Source organism: Oncorhynchus mykiss, chromosome 4 (assembly GCF_057628025.1).
Source record: "Oncorhynchus mykiss isolate SJ-2025 chromosome 4, ASM5762802v1, whole genome shotgun sequence".
Classification (NCBI taxonomy): Eukaryota; Metazoa; Chordata; class Actinopteri; order Salmoniformes; family Salmonidae; genus Oncorhynchus; species Oncorhynchus mykiss.
In genome coordinates this window covers 80,850,698-80,872,836 of record NC_143025.1, presented here as the reverse complement: position 1 = coordinate 80,872,836, position 22,139 = coordinate 80,850,698, and the positions used below count along the sequence as shown (strand labels likewise).

General features: G+C 45.3%; 1 protein-coding gene and 1 pseudogene across 29 annotated transcripts in view; both read right to left on the bottom strand.

The window, feature by feature from the left end:
• LOC110521078 (serine/threonine-protein kinase MRCK alpha) overlaps positions 1 to 22,139 on the bottom strand; it is a 122,836-nt gene that overhangs the window by 13,915 nt on the left and 86,782 nt on the right. For 11 of the 29 annotated variants that reach the window (XM_090233482.1, XM_090233494.1, XM_090233486.1 and 8 more), the window contains 19 exons: positions 21,931 to 22,055; positions 19,884 to 19,989; positions 18,298 to 18,449; positions 17,967 to 18,058; positions 17,687 to 17,763; positions 9,711 to 9,821; positions 9,535 to 9,612; positions 9,194 to 9,299; positions 8,799 to 8,935; positions 8,333 to 8,472; positions 8,125 to 8,206; positions 7,765 to 7,984; positions 7,474 to 7,536; positions 6,371 to 6,624; positions 5,814 to 6,153; positions 4,375 to 4,472; positions 4,191 to 4,275; positions 3,892 to 4,015; positions 4 to 121 (listed from right to left, as the gene is read on the bottom strand). In XM_090233482.1, coding sequence (XP_090089608.1) covers positions 4 to 121; positions 3,892 to 4,015; positions 4,191 to 4,275; positions 4,375 to 4,472; positions 5,814 to 6,153; positions 6,371 to 6,624; positions 7,474 to 7,536; positions 7,765 to 7,984; positions 8,125 to 8,206; positions 8,333 to 8,472; positions 8,799 to 8,935; positions 9,194 to 9,299; positions 9,535 to 9,612; positions 9,711 to 9,821; positions 17,687 to 17,763; positions 17,967 to 18,058; positions 18,298 to 18,449; positions 19,884 to 19,989; positions 21,931 to 22,055 — 2,508 coding nt within the window. Of the gene's footprint in view, positions 1 to 3; positions 122 to 3,891; positions 4,016 to 4,190; positions 4,276 to 4,374; positions 4,473 to 5,813; positions 6,154 to 6,370; positions 6,625 to 7,473; positions 7,537 to 7,764; positions 7,985 to 8,124; positions 8,207 to 8,332; positions 8,473 to 8,798; positions 8,936 to 9,193; positions 9,300 to 9,534; positions 9,613 to 9,710; positions 9,822 to 12,256; positions 12,296 to 17,686; positions 17,764 to 17,966; positions 18,059 to 18,297; positions 18,450 to 19,883; positions 19,990 to 21,930; positions 22,056 to 22,139 lie in introns of all 29 variants that reach the window. The other 18 variants (XM_036976102.2, XM_090233492.1, XM_036976106.2 and 15 more) reach the window with 3 other exon arrangements.
• On the bottom strand, positions 2,277 to 3,261 carry LOC149984154 (uncharacterized; annotated as a pseudogene).

Here is a 22,139-nt window from a genome sequence, read left to right as displayed (position 1 = left end):
TACCATGGGCAGGTCTTTGAGAATCTGGATGCCGTCTCCAGGTCCCATGTGGGCCACGTGGTTGAAGTTGGTGGGGTTGGAGATCAGCTTGTTCCTCATCTCTGGGTCTCTCAGCATCTCCCTACACAAGGGGAACACACACAGATCAGGGTTTAATAGATAATCTGCTGCCGTCTCTCATTCTCTGGGTCTCTGAATAAGAAGCATCTATAGTGTGTACTATGCAGTGTCTACTATGTAGTGTGCAGTGTGTACTATGTAGTGTTTACTATAGTGCATTCAGAAAATATTCAGACCCATTGACTTTTTCCACATTTTGTTACGTTACAGTCTTATTCTAAAATGGATGAAATTGTTTTTCCCCCCTCTCATCAATCTACACACAATACCTCATAATGACAAAACAAAAACAGGTTTTTAGACACAAAAAAAAATTCAGATCCTTTACTCAGAACTTCGTTGAACAACCCTTGGCAGCGATTACAGCCTTGAGTCTTCTTGGGTATGGCTCACACCTGTATTTGGGGAGTTCCTCACATTCCTCTCTGCAGATCCTCTCAAGCTCTGTCATGTTGGATGGGGAGCATTGCTGCACAGCTATTTTCAGATCTCTCCAGAGATATTCGATCGGGTTCAGGCTCTGGCTGGGCCACTCAAGGACATTCCGAGACTTGTCACGAAGCCATTCCTGCATTGCCATGGCTGTGTGCTTAGGGTCGTTGTCCTGTTGGAAGGTGAACCTTCGCCCCAGTCTGAGGTCCCCAGCTCTGGAGCAGGTTTTCATCAAGGATCTCTCTGTACTTTGCTAAGTTCATCTTTCCCTCGATCCTGACTAGTCTCCCAGTCCCTGCCACTGAAAAACCACCCCACAGCATGATGCTGCCATCAACAAGCTTCACTGTAGGTGGCTAAAGTGGCTAGTAATACATCAATTTTTCCATTATTAAAGTGGCTGGAGATGAGTCAGTATGTTGGCAGCAGCCACTCAATGTTAGTGATAGCTGTTAAACAGTCTGATGGCCTTGAGACTGAAAAACATCTGTCTCTCGGTCCCTGCTTTGATGCACCTGTACTGACCTCGCCTTCTGGATGATAGCGGGGTGAACAGGCAGTGGCTCGGGTGGTTGTTGTCCTTGATGATCTTTTTGGCCTTCCTGTGACATCAGGTGGTGTAGGTGTCCTGGGGGGCAGGTAGTTTTCCCCCAGTGATGCGTCGTGCAGACCTCACTACCCTCTGGAGAGCCTTACAGTTATGGGCGGAGCAGGTGCCGTACCAGGCAGTGATACAGCCCGACAGGATGCTCTCGATTGTGCATCTGTAAAAGTTTGTGAGTGTTTTTGGTAACAAGCCAAATTTCTTCAGCCTCCTGAGGTTGAGGACCTATTGGGGCGGTAAGCACATTGCAGTGGGTCTAGGGTGTCAGGTAGGGTGGAGGTGATATGGTCCTTGACTAGTCTCTCAAAGCACTTCATGATGACGGAAGTGAGTGCTACGGGGCGGCAGTCATTTAGCTCAGTTACCTTAGCTTTCTTGGGAACAGGAGCAATGGTGGCCCTCTTGAAGCATGTGGGAACAGCAGACTGGGATAAGGATTGACTGAATATGTCCGTAAACACACCAGCCAGCTGTAGACCTGTCACATACCTCTCGTGTCTGAGTCGTTGAATTGAGACTCTACTTTGTCTCTATAGTGACGCTTAGCTTGTTTGATTGCCATGCGAAGGGAATAGCTACACTGTTTGTATTCGGTCATGTTTCTGGTCACCTTGTCCTGATTAAAAGCAGTGGTTTGCGCTTTCAGTTTTGAGTGAATTGCTGCCATGAATCCACGGATTCTGGTTTGGGAATGTTTTAATAGACGCTGTGGGTACGAGCTAATAAACCCGCTCACCGAATCAGCGTATTCATCAATGTTGTTGTTCGCCGCAATGCGGAACATATCCCAGTCCTCGTGATTGAAGCAATCTTGAAGCGTGGAATCCGATTGGTGGGACCAGCGTTGAACAGACCTGAGCGCAGGAGCTTTCTGTTTTAGTTTCTGTCTATAGGCAGGAAGCAACAAAATGGAGTCGTGGTCAGCTTTTCCGAAAGGAGGGAGGGCACTATATGCTTCGCAGAAGTAAGAATAACAATGATCTAGGGTTTTGCCAGCCCTGGTTTCGCAATCGATATGCTGATAGAATTTAGGGAGCATTGTTTTCAGATTAGCCTTGATAAAATCCCCAGCTACAATAAATGCAGCCTCAGGATATGTGGTTTCCAGTTTACATCGAGTCAAATTAAGTTTGTTCAGGGCAATCGATGTGTCTGCTTGGGGGGGATATATGCAGCTGTGATTATAATCAAAGAGAATTCTCTAGGTAGGTAATGCGGTCAGCATTTGATTGTGAGGAATTCTAAGTCAGGTGAACAGAAGGACTTGAGTTCCTGTACGTTGTTATGATCACACCACGTCTCGTTAATCATAAGGCATACACCCCAGCCCTTCTTCTTAGCAGAAAGATGCTTGTTTCTGTCAGCGAGATGCGTGAAGAAATCAGCTGGCTGTATAGAGTCCAATAGCGTGTCTCGAGTCAGCCATGTTTCCGTGAAAAAAAGAACGTTACAGTCTCTGATGTCTCTCTGGAAGGTTACCCTTGCACGGATTTCGTCTACCTTGTTGTCAAGAGACTGGACATCGGTGAGTAGTATGCTCGGGAGCGGTGCGCGATGTGCCCGTCTACGGAGCCTGACCAGAAGACCGCTCCGTCTGCCCCTTCTACAGCGTCGTTGTCTGGGATCGCCGGCTGGGATCCGATCTATTGTCCTGAGTGGTGGGCAAAACAGAGGATCCGCTTCGGGAAAGTCGTATTCCTGGTCGTAATGTTAGTGAGTTGACGTTGATCTTCTATCCAATAGTTCCTCCCGACTGTATGTAATAAAACCTAAGATTACCTGGGGTAACAATGTAAGAAATAACACATAAAAAAAAAAACGAAATACTGCATAGCTTCCTAGGAACGCGAAGCGAGGCGGCCATCTCTGTCTGCACCGGAACTGTTTGGTTCCTTTTGGCAATAAAGCAGAATGTTGTGCGTTTTACTGAGGAGTGGCTTCCATCTGGCCAGTCTACCATAAAGGCCTGAATGGTGGAGTGCTGCAGAGATGGTTGTCCTTCTGGAAGGGTCTCATCTCCACAGAGGAACTATTGAGCTCTGTCAGAGTGACCATCGGGTTCTTGGTCACTTCCCTGACTAAGGCCCTTCTCCCCGATTGCTCAGTTGGCCACGCGGCCAGCTCTAGGAAGAGTCTTGGTGGGTCCAAACTTCTTCCATTTAAGAATGATGGGGGCCACTGTGTTCTTGGGCACCTTCACTGCTGCAAAAATGTTTTGGTACCCTTCCCCAGATCTGTGCCTTGACACAATCCCGTCTTGTGGCTCTACGGACATTTCCTTCGACCTCATGGCTTGCTTTTTGCTCTGACACACACTGCCAACTGAGGGATCTTATATAAAGCAGGTGTGTGCCTTTCCAAATCATGTCCAATCAATTGAATTTACCACAGGTGGTCTCCATTCGAGTTGTAGAAACATCTCAAGGATGATCAATGGAAACAGGATGCACCTGAGCTCACTTTTGAGTCTCATATCAAAAGGGTCTGAATACTTACGTAAATAAGGTATTTCTGTTTTTTATTTCAGTAAATGTGCCAAAGTTTCTACTAACCTGTTTTTGCTTTGTCATTTTGGGGTATTGTGTGTAGAATGATGAGGAAAAATGTTTATTTAATCCAATTTAGAATAAGGCTATAACGTAACAAAATGTGGAAAAGGGGGTCTGAAATGTCTGAATACTTACCGAATGCACCGTACATAGTGTGTACTATGTAGTATGTACTATGTAGTGTACCTCCTCTGCTGCATCCTCTCCTCCTCAGGGACTCTGAAGGAGAAGTGTCTCTTGTTGTTCATGCTGCGAACCATCTGCTTCCTGCTGTTGTCTGACGTCTCAGGAACCACCAACTCGTCACCCTCTGGAATATTAACAAGATTGACCACGTCATCAACAACAGCAACAACAAAAAATCACGACAATCCTATTGTGGAATACGACCATTAGAATGAGAATTACACTCAGAATAAATCATTGAGATGTGTACCTCTCCTAACTGACCTGCAGTCTAGATGCCTTTCCTGTGTGTCACTGACCTGCAGTCTTGTTTCTGAAGTAGATGAGCCTCACAGTCTCAAGACCCAGGAGGTTCAGGGATCCATCCGGGTTCAGAGGTCGCACCTTCAGGAAGATACAACGGGGTCAAAGGTTAAACCTACCATGCACACACACCAATTCGACTAAAGGCCCTCCGCTACATCTGCAGTCCTATACTCTCACCTTCTTCAATGGTATGGTCTGAATCCACTCCATGGTGTTGACATCAAAAACATCCACAGCATTCTCACTGTACACTGACAGGTAGGGGGCGTTGTAACCTGGTGAGGAGAAAGAAGGCCAACGTCAGCTTCAGGCTTAAAGCTACACTACCGTTCAAAAGTTTGGGGTCACTTAGAAATGTCCTCGTTTTCCATGAAAAGATACATGAAATGAATAGGAAATATAGTGAAGACTTTGACAAGGTCATAATTATTTTCATTGAAATAATATTTGTGTCCTTCAAACTTTGCTTTCGTCAAAGAATCCTCAATTTGCGGCAATTACAGCCTTGCCGACATTTGGCATTCTAGTTGTCAATTTCCCCCCATGCTTCCTGAAACACCTCCCACAAGTTGGATTGGCTCGATAGGCACTTCTTACGTACCATACGGTCAAGCTGCTCCCACAACAGCTCAATAGGGTTGAGATCCAGTGACTGTGCTGGCCACTCCATTACAGACAGAATACCAGCTGACTGCTTCTTCCTTAAATAGTTATTGCATATTTTGGAGCTGTGCTTTGGGTCATTTTTTAGGAGGAAATTGGCTCCAATTAAGCACCGTCCACAGGGTATGGCACGGCATTGCAAAATGGAGTGATAGCCTTCCTTCTTCAATATCTCTTTTACCCTGTAGAAATCCCCCACTTTGCCACCACCAAAGCACCCCCAGACCATCCCATTGCATCCACCATGCTTGACAGAGGGAGTTGAGCACCCCTCCAGCATCTTCTCATTTGTTCTGCGTCTCACCAATGTTCTTCTTTGTGATCTGAACACCTCAAACTTAAATGAATCTGTCCATAAAAAAAAATTCCAATCTTCCTCTGTCCAGTGTCTGTGTTCTTTTGCCCATCTTAATCTTTTATTTTTATTGGCCAGTCTGAGATATGGCTTTTTCTTTGTAACTCTGCCTAGAAGGCCAGCATCTCGGAGTCGCTGTTCCTGTTGTTTGTAAACAATGGAGAAATAAAACCTTATATAAAACACTTGGTTTATGAAAAGGTTAAAGGGCAACTCCACCACTTTTCAATCTCATATCGATTATCTCCAGCACAAACCCAGTATCAACATAGTTAAAGTTCTACCCGATTACATCATCAAAATTGAAACATTTTAAAAAGTGATTTTTAAACACTGAAGTGACGTGGTGAGCAAGACAATACCTTCCCTTGAGCTAGAAACTCACTGCAGGTTTTGAATATCAATGTTTTTTTTTATATTTTAATCCTACCCTGTGATGTCACAGAGAAGCATTTTTTTAGGACCTTTCTTCTCTTTTTAACCACAGATCAGAAAAACGCTCCGTTTCACACATGAAGACACTGGTATGGTGCTGGATAGTGAATATGAGGTTGAAAAGTGGCAGAATTGGGCTTTAACACAGTTGTGCAGAACTCACAGGCAGAGTTGGGCACGGCAGGCCACATCAACTCCTGCTGGCGCGAGCGGCGGCCCTGCGAGTCCACGTAGACCCCTATGGCTGAGAAGCAGAGCAGTAGTTCCTTGGAGGAGATCTCCACGGCACAAAGAGCATCCAGGGCCTGCTGGGATATGAAGGCTAGGGTGTGGTCCTCGGGGTGCAACAGGCTGACCGGGGCACAGTCCCCGTGGATGCTGTAGCGCGTGAAGCCAGCCTGGTAGCCCACACACAGCCGTTCGCTCAGGAGACCCATCCACTGGACGGGACCTGGGGTTTGGAGCTCCTGCAATCGGCGGTGACGTGCCTTGCTCTTGTTCACCTGGGAGACATAGAACCATCATGTTGTTATTTTGGGAGTTAATTCTTTAATATTTTGAGGCTTAATCGACCCTTCATAATCCCATAAATAGAGCCTATATATTGGTTTAAAATATATTTTATGATCAAAGTTATATTACATAATTTGTAACACACGAAAGCGTAAAACGGCTTGTAAAAGTCCCACCAACCCCATCCTTCCTGCACACACCACCCACCTCGTAACAGATGACCTGTCTCTTCATGGCCACACACAGACAGGTGAAGGAGTTGTTTCGGACGGAGCCGGACACCAGCGCCGTGCAGCCCTTGGTCTCGGCCAGCTTGTAGGAGTCCATCTCCCGTCCGTCCAGCGCGGCCATGGGGAAGAGACGGACGTGGCGGTTACGGCCGGAGATGACTGCTAGGAGCTGCTCCTGGGGGACCAGGTCAATGTGATGGACCTTCTTATTGTCCCCAACACGGATTATCTCTGTTAGGTCAGGAGAGGTCAGAGGAGGGGAGAGAGGAGAGAAGGAGAAGAGGAAGTGAAAGAGGACGGGAAAAAAGGAGGGGGGAGAGAAGGGGAAAAGAGGAGGGTGGAGAGGAGAGGGAGACAGTCAGGAAGGGGGAGAGAAGGGGAAAGAGGGGGGAGAGGAGAGGGAGAGAGCAGGCAGAGAGAGTGGTCAAAAACTTCTCCACTGTGATAGCTAACGTGGTGAGAATTCAACTGCATAATGGGTGAAGTGCATCACCATCTCCAGGTGGGTCCTAAAACCTCCCCATCTCCAGGTAGGTCCTAACGCCTCACCATCTCCAGGTGGGTCCTAACGCCTCACCATCTCCAGGTGGGTCCTAACGCCTCACCATCTCCAGGTGGGTCCTAACGCCTCACCATCTCCAGGTGGGTCCTAACGCCTCACCATCTCCAGGTGGGTCCTAACGCCTCACCATCTCCAGGTGGGTCCTAAAGTCTCCCCATCTCCAGGTGGGTCCTAAAGTCTCCCCATCTCCAGGTGGGTCCTAAAGTCTCCCCATCTCCAGGTGGGTCCTAAAGTCTCCCCATCTCCAGGTGGGTCCTAAAGTCTCCCCATCTCCAGGTGGGTCCTAAAGTCTTACCATCTCCAGGTGGGTCCTAAAGTCTCCCATCTCCAGGTGGGTCCTAAAGTCTCCCCATCTCCAGGTGGGTCCTAAAGTTTCCCCATCTCCAGGTGGGTCCTAAAGTCTTACCATCTCCAGGTGGGTCCTAAAGTCTTACCATCTCCAGGTGGGTCCTAAAGTCTTACCATCTCCAGGTGGGTACTAAAGTCTTACCATCTCCAGGTGGGTACTAAAGTCTTACCATCTTTGGTGACATGGATGACATAAAGGCCTTCCTCATTGCCCAGGGCAACACGCTCGTGATCTGAAGAGAAAACAACAAGAGGACATTTGATTCAGAGTCTACTGCACGGCCAAAGGTGCATCTGTACTGCAGTCATTAGGACCATGGTAATGACAGAGGGAGACTGCAGCTCAACATGTAATGGCTCTACACTACAAACTAGTCAGATAGAGTTTTGTTCATGTCCATATATTGACTTCAGTACTACATGGCCAAAATAAAGAGGCTGTGTGTGCGTCCTCCACCAACCTATAATAGCGGCGGACTGCGTGGTCTTGATGAGCGGCAGCGTGCTGTCGTAGGCCTCTTTGGGCACGTAGACGAAGCGCTCCTTCAGCTTGTTCTTCTTGAGGATGCGCTGCAGCTCGTTGAGAAGCCCCACCCACTTGTTCCTCTCGTGGTCGCTGTCGGCCAGGATCAGGATGGAAGGCTTGTGACTGGAGGAGGGGGAGAGCTGGGATGCCGTCACCTGGAGGGGTAAGAGGTCAGAGGTACTAAGATAGGAGACAGCTTTCAGAACGGCTGAAGACTGTGGAACAAGGTGGGGGAGTAATCACGGAGTAAACGTATGAATGTATAAATGCATGTATTCATGAATAAAAGGCTAACCCTGAATATACATGGGATGTCCTTGCGACTGGCATGAATGACGTCCGACGCCAGAACAGAGCTGACTGAAAACTCCTCATCCCTGGAAAACAAAAAAGGAGAGAGAGTGAACTAAAGAACTAAACCCAGAGGTAATACTAATAAGCAGCCATCTCTCTCCCATTAATGGGAGTTGTAGTTCAGACAGCGCTCAGGTTGTAGTCCTTACCTCATGTCTATGACCTGACTGACGACCACACTGGGCGTTGTGGTCTTGCCCTCTCCCAGCTCGTACAGGAAGAGCTTGAAATCACACACCACCGCCACCGCCCGCTGCCAACCCTTCTTCACCCCTGTGGGCTTGGGCACCTGGGAACACACACAGGGACAGACAAACACTTTAGTCTCCCACATAGACCCAACCCCTTTTTTTGGGGAGCTATTGGTTGTGCAGGGTTTTTTCCCATCCCAGTACTACAGACAGACATATTTTATTATACACACACACCGTTAACAGGCAAACCTCAAAAATACACACAGGTCAGCCCCTGATAGAGAGGCTATACATACAAGGTAAGATAGAAGTTTTTAAAGGTCCACTTTAATTCACATGTAGGGAGCTACTCCAGCAGGAAATTTCAACAAAAAGGTTTTGAAAGTGCATAAACAAATACAATATTCTGTGTGTTACGTACTCTGACGTGTCCTTCGTAGGCGGTGCCAATGCCCCTCTGGGGGTCGATGCCCAGCGGCCCCCTGGTCTGGTCGTGTGGCACAGGGCACACCGCTGGAGCCTTGTCAGCACACGTCACGTGGCACGAGAAGTTACACACTACAGGACCAGACAGGAGAGAAGGAGGGGTTTTATCCATGTGTAGCCACATCAAGCATTAAAAGAGAATGTACTGCCACCTCGGTCTAGTCCCACTTCACTCTTCCTGCTTCCATCCTAGCTTTTCCTTCACTCCCTTTTCTCAAATCCCAGTCTTCCTCCCTTTATTCCCCTCTCTCCTCATTCTCCCATCTGTCTTCCTCGCTCTCTTCTCCTCCTCCTCCCCACGTTTATCACTCCCCTTCTCCCCTGTTCTACCTTCACAGGTGCAGCCCTGGCGAATGAGTCCCACCATCAAAGAGGTGCACTGGTTACACTTGGTGGGAGCACTGAAGGACTTCACCACAAACTGGTGGGCTTTGGGCTGCAGGTGACAGAGGAGAACAGACGGCCGGTCAAAACACATAGGACAAATACAGAAAGGTTGTGCGCACACACACACACACACACACACACACACATTAAAGGGACATTTTATTTAAGTACAGAAAAGGTAAGCATATTAATCTTAGCTTGGTCTTTGTCAGGTCCATGGGATTGACATTACAATGTATTGACTGTGGTTAAAACAGTAGAACAAGGAGGATGTCAGGTCTTACCTTGGGTGATGAGCGGCCGATACTACCATAGCCTCCTGGTCGCATGGTGGGGGTCTGGACTGTTCGTGGGTCTATCAACTGGAGTGTGGGAGAAGAGAGAGAGATTTGAGTACAGCAAAATATATACCTACGCTATAAACCAGCGTAGTGGTCAAAATTCAGAGGTCAGCGTTCACCTCAATGGGCTCCACGTCGCTGGCCATGGAGGGCGACCGTGAGCGAGACGTTTTGGAGTCCTCGTCCCTGGATGGGGTGTTGGAGGGAGTGAAGTTATCCACAGAGTCCACCTGGAGAAAAGAGAGGTAGAAAGAAAGAATAAAAGGAGTTACAGGACATGGAAGACATGGGCTGCGTTTCAAACTCAGACACACCCTCCTTCACTTACCCTCTCGCCTTAAGCACCTTGGGGGAAATCCCCGCGGCCATATTTATCGTCGGTCCAAATGATTAGCCAAGCAAGGGAAGTTTGCAACATAAGCCACTCAGCCCTCATTTTTAATGGCGTTTGCAATAGAGGTCGACCGATTATTCGGAATGGCCGACTAATTAGGGCCGATTTCAAGTTTTCATAACAATCGTAAATCTGTATTTTTGGGTGCCTAGGAACAGTGGGTTAACTGCCTTGTTCAGGGGCAGAACGACAGATTTTCACCTTGTCAGCTCGGGGGATCCAATCTTGCAACCTTAACTAGCCCAACGCAATAACGACCTGCCTCTCTCTCGTTGCACTCCACAAGGAGTTACGCGAATGCAGTAAGTTGCTAGCTAGCATTAAACTTATCTTATAAAAAACAATCAATCATAATCACTAGTTAACTACACATGGTTGATGATATTACTAGATATTATCTAGCGTGTCCTGCGTCCTGCATATAATCTGACTGAGCATACAAGTATCTGACTGAGCGGTGGTAGGCAGAAGCAGGCGCGTAAACATTCATTCAAACAGCACTTTCGTGCGTTTTGCCAGCAGCTCTTCGTTGTGCGTCAAGCATTGCGCTGTTTATGACTTCAAGCATATCAACTCCCGAGATGAGGCTCGTGTAACCGAAGTGAAATGGCTAGCTAGTTAGCGCGTGCTAATTGTCGGTGTGTTGCTGGTTCGAGCCCAGGGAGGAGCGAGGAGAGGGAAGGAAGCTATACTGTTACACTGGCAATACTAAAGTGCCTATAAGAACATCCAATAGTCAAAGGTTAATGAAATACAAATGGTATAGAGGGAAATAGTCCTATAATTCCTATAATAACTACAACCTAAAACTTCTTACCTGGGAATATTGAAGATTCATGTTAAAAGGAACCACCAGCTTTCATATGTTCTCATGTTCTGAGCAAGGAACTGAAACATTAGCTTTCTTACATGGCACATAGTGCACTTTTACTTTCTTCTCCAACACTTTGTTTTTGCATTATTTAAACCAAATTTAACATTTCATTATTTACTTGAGGCTAAATTGATTTTATTGATGTATTATATTAAGTTAAAATAAGTGTTAATTCAGTATTGTTGTAATTGTCATTATTACAAATAAATTTTAAAAAATACAAAATCGGCTTTTATGGTCCTCCAATAATCGGTATTGAAAAATCCTAATTGGTCGACCTCTAGTTTGCAAGTGTACAATTATGTTCACTTCGGGGCCCCATAATTCAATTTGAGACGATTGTACATCCGCTAAGAAAAGCCAAAACATAAAACCCCAACGTCAATATGGATTCAACATACAAGTGTAAGTAAAAACAAAGTTAGAAATTGTGCTACTATTGCAGAAACACTTCTCGTAAAAGTAATGATGTTTTTGTTTGGTTATCTTTTGGAAATGGTAGAAATACAACATTTTCCTTCTGTTCCAGCTAGGCAGGCTAACGTTAGTTAGCTAATTAACGTGATAGCTATTGTACAGTAGGCGTATATTAATAATTACATATTTAATATAAGTAGACATGCACTCAATTGACTGTAGCGCATATAAAGCACCCACAAGCTACCGTCCGGGGACGAACGAGTGATGAATTTCCGGGCAAGGGTGGTCCATTTAAAATGAAATCCTCCCTCCCTGTAAACTCATCAGACGTCATGATACGTAATCAGAAGTGTCCACTTAATTTGAGGGCTGAGGGGAGAGGGTGTGTCTGTTAAGTGTTTGGAATGCAGCCATGGTGCTCGGGAGCTGGTAGAAAGTAAGGAAACCAAGAGGGACCAAAAAGCACCATCCATGCTTAGAGGGAAAAGCAAGAAATCCATTGAACCAGGTAGATGCACAGTATTAAAAAGGTAAATGGGGATTGTGATAGTAGATATAGGACTGACCACCCCATTGGTCATTAGGAAGCCTAGAGGTTGGACCACAAACCCATGAACCATGCACATGACAGGAGCGCTACACATAACCTATTGACCATGCTGACTGTACCACGAGAGAACAGCACCACCATACACCATGCTTTTGGTTTGGGGAAATCTTGGAGGACAACAACATATAGGCTAGGCTAGTGTAGCTAATTGGAGGCCTACAGTGCAGGCCATTGCAGTAACAGGCTCCTCATTGCAGTAACAGGATTTGATATAACTTATTTGAAAGTCCAAGGTTGCTTTTTCCCCAAGCACACAATCAACACAACACAGACAATGTATTCCCATTCATGCAAAAGACCGGATTGAGATTCAGAGGATGATTGGGCACAGACAAAATAACAAGCACAGAGCTGCTGCTTAGCTTACACGTCTGCCTTTGCTAGTTGGCCCAACTGATGGAGAGCGCTTCAGTGGGGGGGAGAGAGGGACAGAGAGAGGGATGGAGAAATGGAGAGATGTAAACATTAAATAGGCTACCATTCCTTTTTTGTGTCCTATCTATTTGTTGAAGATGTCCACATGGCACTGAAGGACTGGGTAGGGCAATCTCTGGCAACGTCCCAAAACGCCACCCTTTTGCCTACACAGTGCGCAATTTTTCACCAGAGCCCCAGTGCACTGTGGGGAATAGGGTGCTGTTTTGGGACGTAGACTCTAGGTCTAAATCTGGGAACTCGTGATGGTACTACCGTGTGAAAGGGAAGCTCACTACAGGGTATTAAACAGAGGTATGTTCTGTAGTGTCTGGACTCAAAGTCAAGTAGCCATGGATGACTTTAAAGAATGTCCGTAGAGTGAATGTCTACATGGAACTCTAGTAACATCAAGTAACTGACCAAAGCAGTAGAATCAGATATAAAAAAATACAAAGAAAAATACACCTTATGGAACAGCGAGGACTGTGAAGAGTCACACACAAAGGTACAAACACACTATACACATGTACACCTGGAATGTGTGTTGTAGTAGAGTAGTGGCCGAAGGGCACACATTTAATGAATTGTGAAATCTGTTGTAAAATGTATTTTAATGAGAAAATGTTTTGTATTAGAAACTATATTACTGCCATCATTTCTGCTGGACCCCAGGAAGAGTAGCTGCTGTCTTAGCAGGAACTAATGGGGATCCTTAATAAATACAATACAAGGAATCCTCAGTCTACACAATTATTTTAAAGTCGAATTGACAGCGTTTTAGCAACATGAAATCTTACTAAAAGCTGTTCATATACATTTCCTTCAGAAAGTATTCACACCCCATTACTTTTTACACATTTGGTTGAGTTATAGCTTGAATTCAAAATGTACACACAATTAGAGCTGTGGCGGTTATGCAAAAGGCAGGCGGTGTCACGGTAATTGACAGTTAATTATCATAAACATGTTTAGTATCTCCAGGCCTCCAAGCAAGCGGAGTACAAGCCGCTGATAACGCCTTTGGAACATCTACATGTCAAAAAAGTATAATCAATCAGTTAAATAAACACCATCATAATAAATCCATAATTTATTTCAGACAGGTCTAAAGAAACATTATGATATGAAGAAAATGTATTTCAGAAGAACAGAATGAGTTGGCCTACTATGTTGGCCTACTGTATGTTATCTGGCTATGCTCCATGCCATAGGCTGTAGGCTTGTTCGTTTAGCTGACAAGAGATGCTTATAAGTACCATGCCATTATTTTATAGTAAGAGGAATATAATTGAACATCCACGATGACCATGTTTTACACTCAGTTTACACTCGCCCCCATTCTCATGGACGGAGCTGTAGTGGAGCAGGTTGAGAGCTTCAAGTTCCTTGGCATCCACATCACCAACAAACCAACATGGTCCAAGCACACTAACACAGTCGTGAAGGGGGCACGACAAAACCTATTCCCACACAGGAGACTGAAAAGATGTGGCATGGGTCCTCAGCTGCACCGTCGAGAGCATCCTGACGGGTTGCATCACTGCCTGGTATGGCAACTGCTCGGCCTCCGACCGCAAGGCACTACAGAGGGTAATGCGTACGGCCCAGTACATCACTGGGGCCAAGCTTCCTGCCATCCAGGACCTCTATACCAGGCGGTGTCAAAGGAAGGCCCTAAAAATTGTCAAAGACTCCAGCCACCATAGTCATAGACCGTTCTCTCTGCTACCGCACGGCAATCAGTACCGGAGCACCAAGTCTAGATCCAAGAGACTTCTAAACAGCTTCTACCCCCAAGCCACAAGACTCCTGAACAGCTAATCAAATGGCTACCCAGACTATTTGTACCCCCCCCTGCCCCCACACATTGACTCTGTACCGGTACCCCTTGTGTATAACCCTGCTATTGTTATTTACTGCTGCTCTTTAATTATTTGTTTTTCTTATATCTTACTTTTCTTTTTGGTATTTTCTTAAAACTGCATTGTTGGTTAAGGGCTTGTAAGTCAGCATTTCACTAAGGTTGTATTTGGCGCATGTGACAAAGCAAGTTTGATTTGATGAGGTAAAAGGTTTATGTTTCTGTCTCCATATGATATGGTAAATATATCCCCGTTAATTCCCACGGAAAGTTTCCACCTATATTCCCCAAAATGTGCAACCCTAATAATGTTTAACATGCGTTTTGAATGAATTAATCTCTGTACACCACACATACAGTACAATTATCTCGAAGGTCCCTCAATCGAGTAGTGAATTTCAAGCACAGATTCAACCACAAAGCCTGCAATGCCTTGCAAAGTAGGTAGACATAAAGATACAATTGAAAAAAGCAGACGCTGAATATCCCTTTGAGCATGGTGAAGTTAATTAATTAGGCTTTGGATGGTGTATCAACACACTCAGGGATTTTAACATGAGGCTAATGGTGATTTTAAAACGGATACAGTTTAATGGTTGTGATATGAGAAAACTAAAGACGGATGAACAATGTTGTAGTTACTCCATAATACTAGCCTGTACAGAATAAAAAATATTCCAAAACATGCATCCTGTTTGCAACAAGGCACTGAAGTAATACTGCATAACAAATGTGGTAAAGAAATTAACTTCTTGTCCTGAATACAAAATGTTATGTCTGGGACAAATCCGACAACTCATCACTGAGTATCACTCTTCATGTTTTCAAGCTGGTGTTGGCTGCATCATTCTATGGGTATGCCTGCCATTGGCAAGATCGTTTTTGGGGTGGATATATAGAAATGGAAAACAGCTATAAGCACAGGCAAAATCCTAGAGAAAACCTGTTTCAGTCTGCTTTCCAACAGACACTGAAAGACAGATTCACCTTTCAGCAGGACAATAACCTAAAACACAAGGCCAGATATACTTTTTATCCCTTTTTTCTACTGTATTATTGACTATGTTTTGTTTATTCCATGTGTAACTCTGTGTTGTTGTGTGTGTCGAACTGCCATGCTTTATCTTGGCCAGGTCGCAGTTGCAAATGAGAACTTGTTCTCAACTAGCTTACCTGGTTAAATAAAGGTGAAATAAAATAAATAATTTAAAATATACACTGGAGTTGCTTACCAAGATGACATTCAATGTTGCTGAGTGGCTGAGTTACAGTTTTGACTTAAATCTTGAAAATCTAAGGCAAGACTTGAAAATGGCTGTCTAGCAATGATCAACAAACAACAGAGCTTGAAGAATAAACCAAATAATAAATGTGCAAATACATACAATCCAGGTTTGCAAAGCTCTCAGAGACTTACTCATAAAGACTCACAGCTGTAATCACTTCTACAAAGTATGGACTCTGTATTTAATTTTCAATACATTGTGGAATAAGTCAAGGGGTATGAATAATTTAATTAAAATGTTTGTTTCTGTTTTCTCTGACATGCGACAACTTGAAAATTACCATATCTAAGTGTTCATACCTTCATACAATGTTTGGGAACGACAGAGTAAGGTATTTGTGAAAATTCTATAGCAATATAGAGGGGGAAAGCAGCTGTGCTTTTTGACAATCAATAGACACTGCAGTAAATAAAACCTGTCCAGGACCGGAGTCTACACAGACCGGTGCGCAATAGCCAATCAGAGCCATTTGTCACAAGGGCCTGCCATCATTCACTTTGACTGTGTGTTTAAATGCTGTAGTAACAGCATGCCATTACATCTTTAGGCAGCATTTGCCAAAAGCCACAAAATACAACTGAATGGATTTCTGCAAATATATAAATACCACAGGAGTTCTGTTACATTTGGGAACTTTACAGTCAAACAACCATGAAAAGGTTGGCTCGCTCTCCCTCAGTTGCCTATGCACATCAACAACAACAAGATCAACAACTAACGTTAGCCAGAACGAGATGAGCTCAAATCTAATGAGGGAATAGTAGATTAACCCTGTAACTTTTCCACCAAAATTGCACTGATAAACGATGGGGAAAGAGTAGCTGGCTCGCCCTTCTGCAGCTTGCCTGCCAATGCATGCTAGTCCCAACCCACTTGTTATAATTGAATGGGAACTTGCCTGCTTCCCTGCCCATTTGATCGATGCCAAATACATTTTATTGACAACTAAGAGATATGCTAACTGTGGATAACAATCATTCAAGTTCAGAATAGCTAGCTAGCAAAGTGATTCACATTTCTTACTAGCTAACCAAATGACACCTAGAACTCTAGCTGTAGCCAGAGACAAAGATATGAGGGGAAAAGTCGGTCACTCACCCAAAGACACGTCATCCTCCCAGAAGCTAGCTAACGTTAAGGCTGCATGTTTTCAGCTTGCTAAATAAAATGCTACATAAATAGATAAGCTAGCCTATTAGCCACGTTATGACTGACTTGTGATCATTGCCCTTGTTACTTTCATTGTATTAACCTTCTCAGCCTTGGTTACACCCGTCCGTTTTTGTTAAAAATACTGTCATTAAAACTGAATCCCGAATGGCTGGAGGCAGCAAATAATGTACCAGGCCAGCTGAGATTTACAACCTGATAGCAATATGTTGGACTACCAAGAAATGGATTGAATTACAGTACATTGATCATGCATTAAACTGTATCCATATATTCTCCCAACTATGCCTTACTCTCCAGTTAAATAAATAAAATAAAAACTCTACGTCATGGAATGTTGAGTCAAATAGAACCTACTTTTAAAACCTCTTATAAAGTTGGTTTTGTAGCATAAACTGGGAATTTGATCTTTTTGACTGATATTAATATGATACATAACATGATATCTGTTTGTTTCATATATGACACGGTGTCAGTTCCACTTTAAGTCTTAGCTAAAAGCCAAGGAGCCCAAACCCTCACTCAATGGCTCCGTCACAATTATCCACCCTTTTCCTGAAGTGTGCACTTGCACACCTTCTCAAACGATGCTCACCGACACGCACACAGATGGACACAGAAGGGTATGGGTCACGAACTCACACAAACACTGGATCAAATGACATCACCACTCTTTACGAGGCAGCTAGTTAGCTTATAGTCTATCTACAGTCTAAGGCTCCACACACACACACACGTTGCCCACTGCCCAACAGAAACTTACGTCTTCCCAAAACTCAATTAAAGAGGATGAGGATGAGGAGAAAGAGTCCTGATATAGCAGAACATGGAAGCATGGAGAACCAAATAAAAACAAGATGTGAAATATTCATACAAATGAAAGAAACTAAATCAATAAAAGAAGATGAATGTTCTGAACAAAATCAATGTTGCCTTTTAAGTGAAGGAAGGAACAGCCACTCACAAAAAAATAAATAAAAATAAAGGTTGATTAAAGAATGAATCTAATATTTAAATGAATCAGAGACAATGGAATTCAGAACAGATGATTTAGGTTACTTACATCGAACTGGTCCAGGGCTGAGGTGGGGGCGTTGAGGAAGGCCAGGAAAGAGTTCTGGGAGTCCTGGTGTTTCACACCTACAGAAGACAACCATCACATCAGCATGCTGTACGGTGAAGTGGCTTTAGCACAGAGAAAATGTGGCGCTCTCCCGGCTCCCGCTCTCCCATTTCTTAGTTGGTCCAGTTATTCCATAGAAAAACTAAAAGGTTGTCACTCAAATAGAAAACATGGGGTGGAGAGGAGTAACACAGGTCAGAGGTGATGGTTCCAGTCTCACCCCTACGCAGGCGGAACTCCTCTGTATCCTTCTTCAGCCTCTCCATCTCAGCCAGCAGGTCCTGGTTCTTAGTCTCCGACTCCTGCAGTTTACTGAGGAGAGAGGAGGATGGAGGAACAAGAGAATGTCAACAAGGTCAGATCATGCAAATCAGATCATGCAAGTGTAACAGAGCAATGGTGGTTCAGACTTTGACAGATTGCAATGTACTGCACTTTATTGTGCCTGGCGTCCCATGTAAAGATTCAGTGTATTCTCAGTGTAGTTCTTAGACTAAGTAAGAGCTTAAAAGTAGAAGTAAGTAAGTAAGTAAGAGCAGCAGTGGACGTACCACTCAGTGGAGATGTTGGAGGCCTTGACTTTGTTCAGTTCGTCTTGGATGGTCTGTTTGGCTCTGATCTCAGCGTCCAGTGCAGACTGCAGCTCCAGACGGGCTGACATGTCCAGCTTAGCAAACCTCCGCACCTTCCACGGCATGTCCTGCTGTAGGGGGAAGGGAGAGTGCGAGACAGAGGTAAAGAAAGAAGGGAAAGTTCAATGCAGATGTGAGGTGTGTGTGTGTGTGTGTGTGTGTGTGTGTGTGTGTGTGTGTGCAGTGCATTCGTAAAGTATTCAGACCCCTGGACTTTTTCGTTACAGCCTTAATAAAAAAAAAATCCTTATCAATCTACATAGATGATACAGTTTGCAAATGTATTAAAAATAAAAAACAAATATCTTATTTACGTAAGCATTCAGACCCTTTGCGATGAGACTCGAAATTGAACTCCGTTACATCCTGTCATCTTGAGATGTTTCTATATCTTGAATGGAGTCCTCCAGTGTTAAATTCAATTGATTGGACATGATTTGGAAAGGCACACACCTGCTTTATATAAGATCCCTCAGTTGACAGTGTGTGTCAGAGCAAAAAGCAAGCCATGAGGTCGAAGGAAATGTCCGTAGAGCTCAAAGACAGGATCTGGGTAACGGTTGAAGGTCCCCAAAAACACAGTGGCCTCAATAATTATTAAATGGAAGAAGTTTGGAACTACCAAGACTCTTCCGAGAGCCGCCTGACCAAACTGAGCAATCGGAGGAGAAGGGCCTTGATCAGGGAGGTGACCAAGAAACCAAAGGTCCCTCTGACAGAGCTCCAGAGTTACTCTGTAGAGATGGGAGAACCTTCCAGAAGGACAACCATCTTTGCAGCCCTCCAACAATCAGGCCTTTGTGGTAGAATGGCCAGACGTAAGCCACTCCTCAGTAAAAGACACATGGAGTTTGCCAAAAACGCACCTAAAGACACTCAGACATGAGAAACAAGATTATCTGGTCTGATGACACCAAGATTGAAATCTTTGGCCTGAATGCCAAGCGTCACCTCTGTAGGAAACCAGGCACCATCCCGTCGGTGAAGCATGGTGGGGGCAGCATCATGCTGTGGGGATGTTTTTCAGCGGCAGGGTCGGGGCAAAGATGAACGGAGCAAAGTACAGAGAGATTCTTGATGAAAACCTGCTCCGGTGGGCTCAGGACCTCAGACTGGGGTGAAGATTCACCTTCCAACAGGACAACGACCGCAAGCGCACAGCCAAGACAACGCAGGAGTGGCTTCATGACAAGTCTCTGAATGTCCTTGACTGGCTCAGCCAGAGCCTAGAGTTGAACCCAATCTAACATCTCTGAAGACGTGAAAAGAGCTGTCCAGCAACACTCCCCAACCAACTTGTCAGAGCATGAGAGGATCTACAGAAAACAATGGGAGAAACTCCCCAAATACAGGTGTGCCAACCTGTTTGTCATTATGGGGTATTGTGTGTAGATTGAGGAGTTAATGTTTTTAGAATTAGGCTGTAACCTAACAAAATGTAGAAAGTCAAGGGTCTGAATACTTTATGAAGGCACTGTGTACGTATATATAAGTACACATCTCACCGTAGCCCTGGCTCCCAGGCTGGTGTTCCTCAGTCCCTCCAGTTCTTCAGTCATCTTACTGGCCAGAGCCTGGAGATAGCCTCGCGTATCCTTCTCATCGCTCACCCTGGAACACACACACACACACACTCCACATTACGCACAAACAAACCTTTCCATAACATACACTCACATCATTATGCAAACACTCACAATCCTGTTTGGCGCGCACACACACAGAAACACACACCCTATAGTTAGCCCTAGGCATCACACTAATCACTCCATGTACCAGACCTTATACATGAACTCAGGTTGACCCTGTCACACAGTCAATAAATATAGCTATCGATTTATGAACAGCCCTCACAACTATCTGCAGTATACGTTACATATATCCTCATCAAACCTTTGACTTTAACTGGGCCTCCCTAACACAAACTACATGCCAGCTAAGGTCCCATTAACTCACCATTACCCTAATGAGTATTATACTAAGGACATGTACCAAATGGCACCCTATTCCCTATATGGTGCTCTGTGTTTGAACAGAGCCCTATGGGTTTGGACTCTGGTCAAAAGTAGTGACCTGAATAGACAATATGGTGCCATTTAGTACAGCTTCTATGTGTAAATACATGCAGGGTTGTGAATAGGCTTCCTCCAGTCCCAGTCACATCCTCCCTGGTCTGTACATACACATTTCCCCCACTAGAGGTCCCTGTGGTCCGGCAGGTAGCCTTGCGGTTAGAAAGTTGGGCCAGTAACCGAATTCTTGCAAGTTCGAATCCTCGTGCCAACAAGGTGAAAAATCTGTTGTTCTGACCCTGGGCAGATTCAGACGGGATGAGTCCCTGTCCATGACCCCCACTCTCAGAGGGAGTGTCAGATCCCTGTCCATGACCCCCACTCTCAGAGGGAGTGTCAGATCCCTGTCCATGACCCCCACTCTCAGAGGGTGTGTCAGATCCCTGTCCATGACCCCCACTCTCAGAGGGAGTGTCAGATCCCTGGGCCAGTCCATGACCCACACTCTCAGAGGGAGTGTCAGATCCCTGTCCATGACCCCACTCTCAGGGGGAGTCTCAGGGGGAGTCTCGGGGGGAGTCTCAGATCCCTTTCCATGACCCCACTCTCAGAGGGAGTGTCAGATCCCTGTCCATGACCCCACTCTCAGAGAGAGTCTCAGAGGGAGTGTCAGATCCCTGTCCATGACCCCCACTCTCAGAGAGAGTCTCAGAGGGAGTCTCAGATCCCTGTCCATGACCCCACTCTCAGAGGGAGTGTCAGATCCCTGTCCATGACCCCCACTCTCAGAGAGCGTCTCAGATCCCTGTCCATGACCCCCACTCTCAGAGAGTCTCAGGGGGAGTGCGTACATTTCCATTTCACACCTCTCACTCGTACTTGCAGTGAAACAGGTCAAATATAAGCGCCTCCTATTGGGCTGGCGGGTCGGAGCGTTGGCCCAGTCACCAAAAGGTTGCTGGATCAAATCCCTGAGCTGACACGGTAAAAATCTGTTGTTCTGCCACTGAACAGATTCTGCCCCTGAAGGTTGAGTTAAATGCGGAAGACACATTCCAGTTGAATGCATTCAGTTGTACTGACTAGGTCTCCTCCTATTGGTCCATAAAGGAGCTCTGAGACACACTCTTCCTGTTTCTCCTACTGCAGTGGCCTGGAGTGGCAGGGAGGGGGCACCACTCATCGCTGCTTCACTTCACTGGTACAGTGTGCATGTATGTGTGATATGTGCAAATTGCCTGTCAGGCAAGAGAGCCAAGCGGCAGTAGCTAGGTATTGCTCTCGGTCTCCTCTCTCTCTTTCTTTCTGTCGCTCTCTATCAGCTGTTGTAGACAGCTTCTCTGAATGGAGAAGAGATTGTAAAGACCAATAAATCATCTGTATGACCTTCGAAATATTTGGGGTCCTTTGTGAGTGAGTGAGTGAGTGAGTGAGTGAGTGAGTGAGTGAGTGAGTAAGTAGAGTACGTGTGTGTAAGCAAGCATGCGCGGACGTGTATTTGAGAGTGAATGTATGTCCTATATACGTCTCTGTCACTCACCACTGGATAATCTCAGTGATCTGGGCCTCCCAGTGAGCAGCACTCTCCTTCTTGTCAGCCAGTTCCCTCATCTCCTCCTCCAGTTGTCTGTTGCTAATGCTCAGCTTCTCAAACATAGGCGTCAGCTAGAGGGAGAGGAGAGGACAGAGGAGGACAGAGGAGAGGACAGAGTCGAGAAGACAGAAGAGAGAGGAGAGAGGACAGAGTCG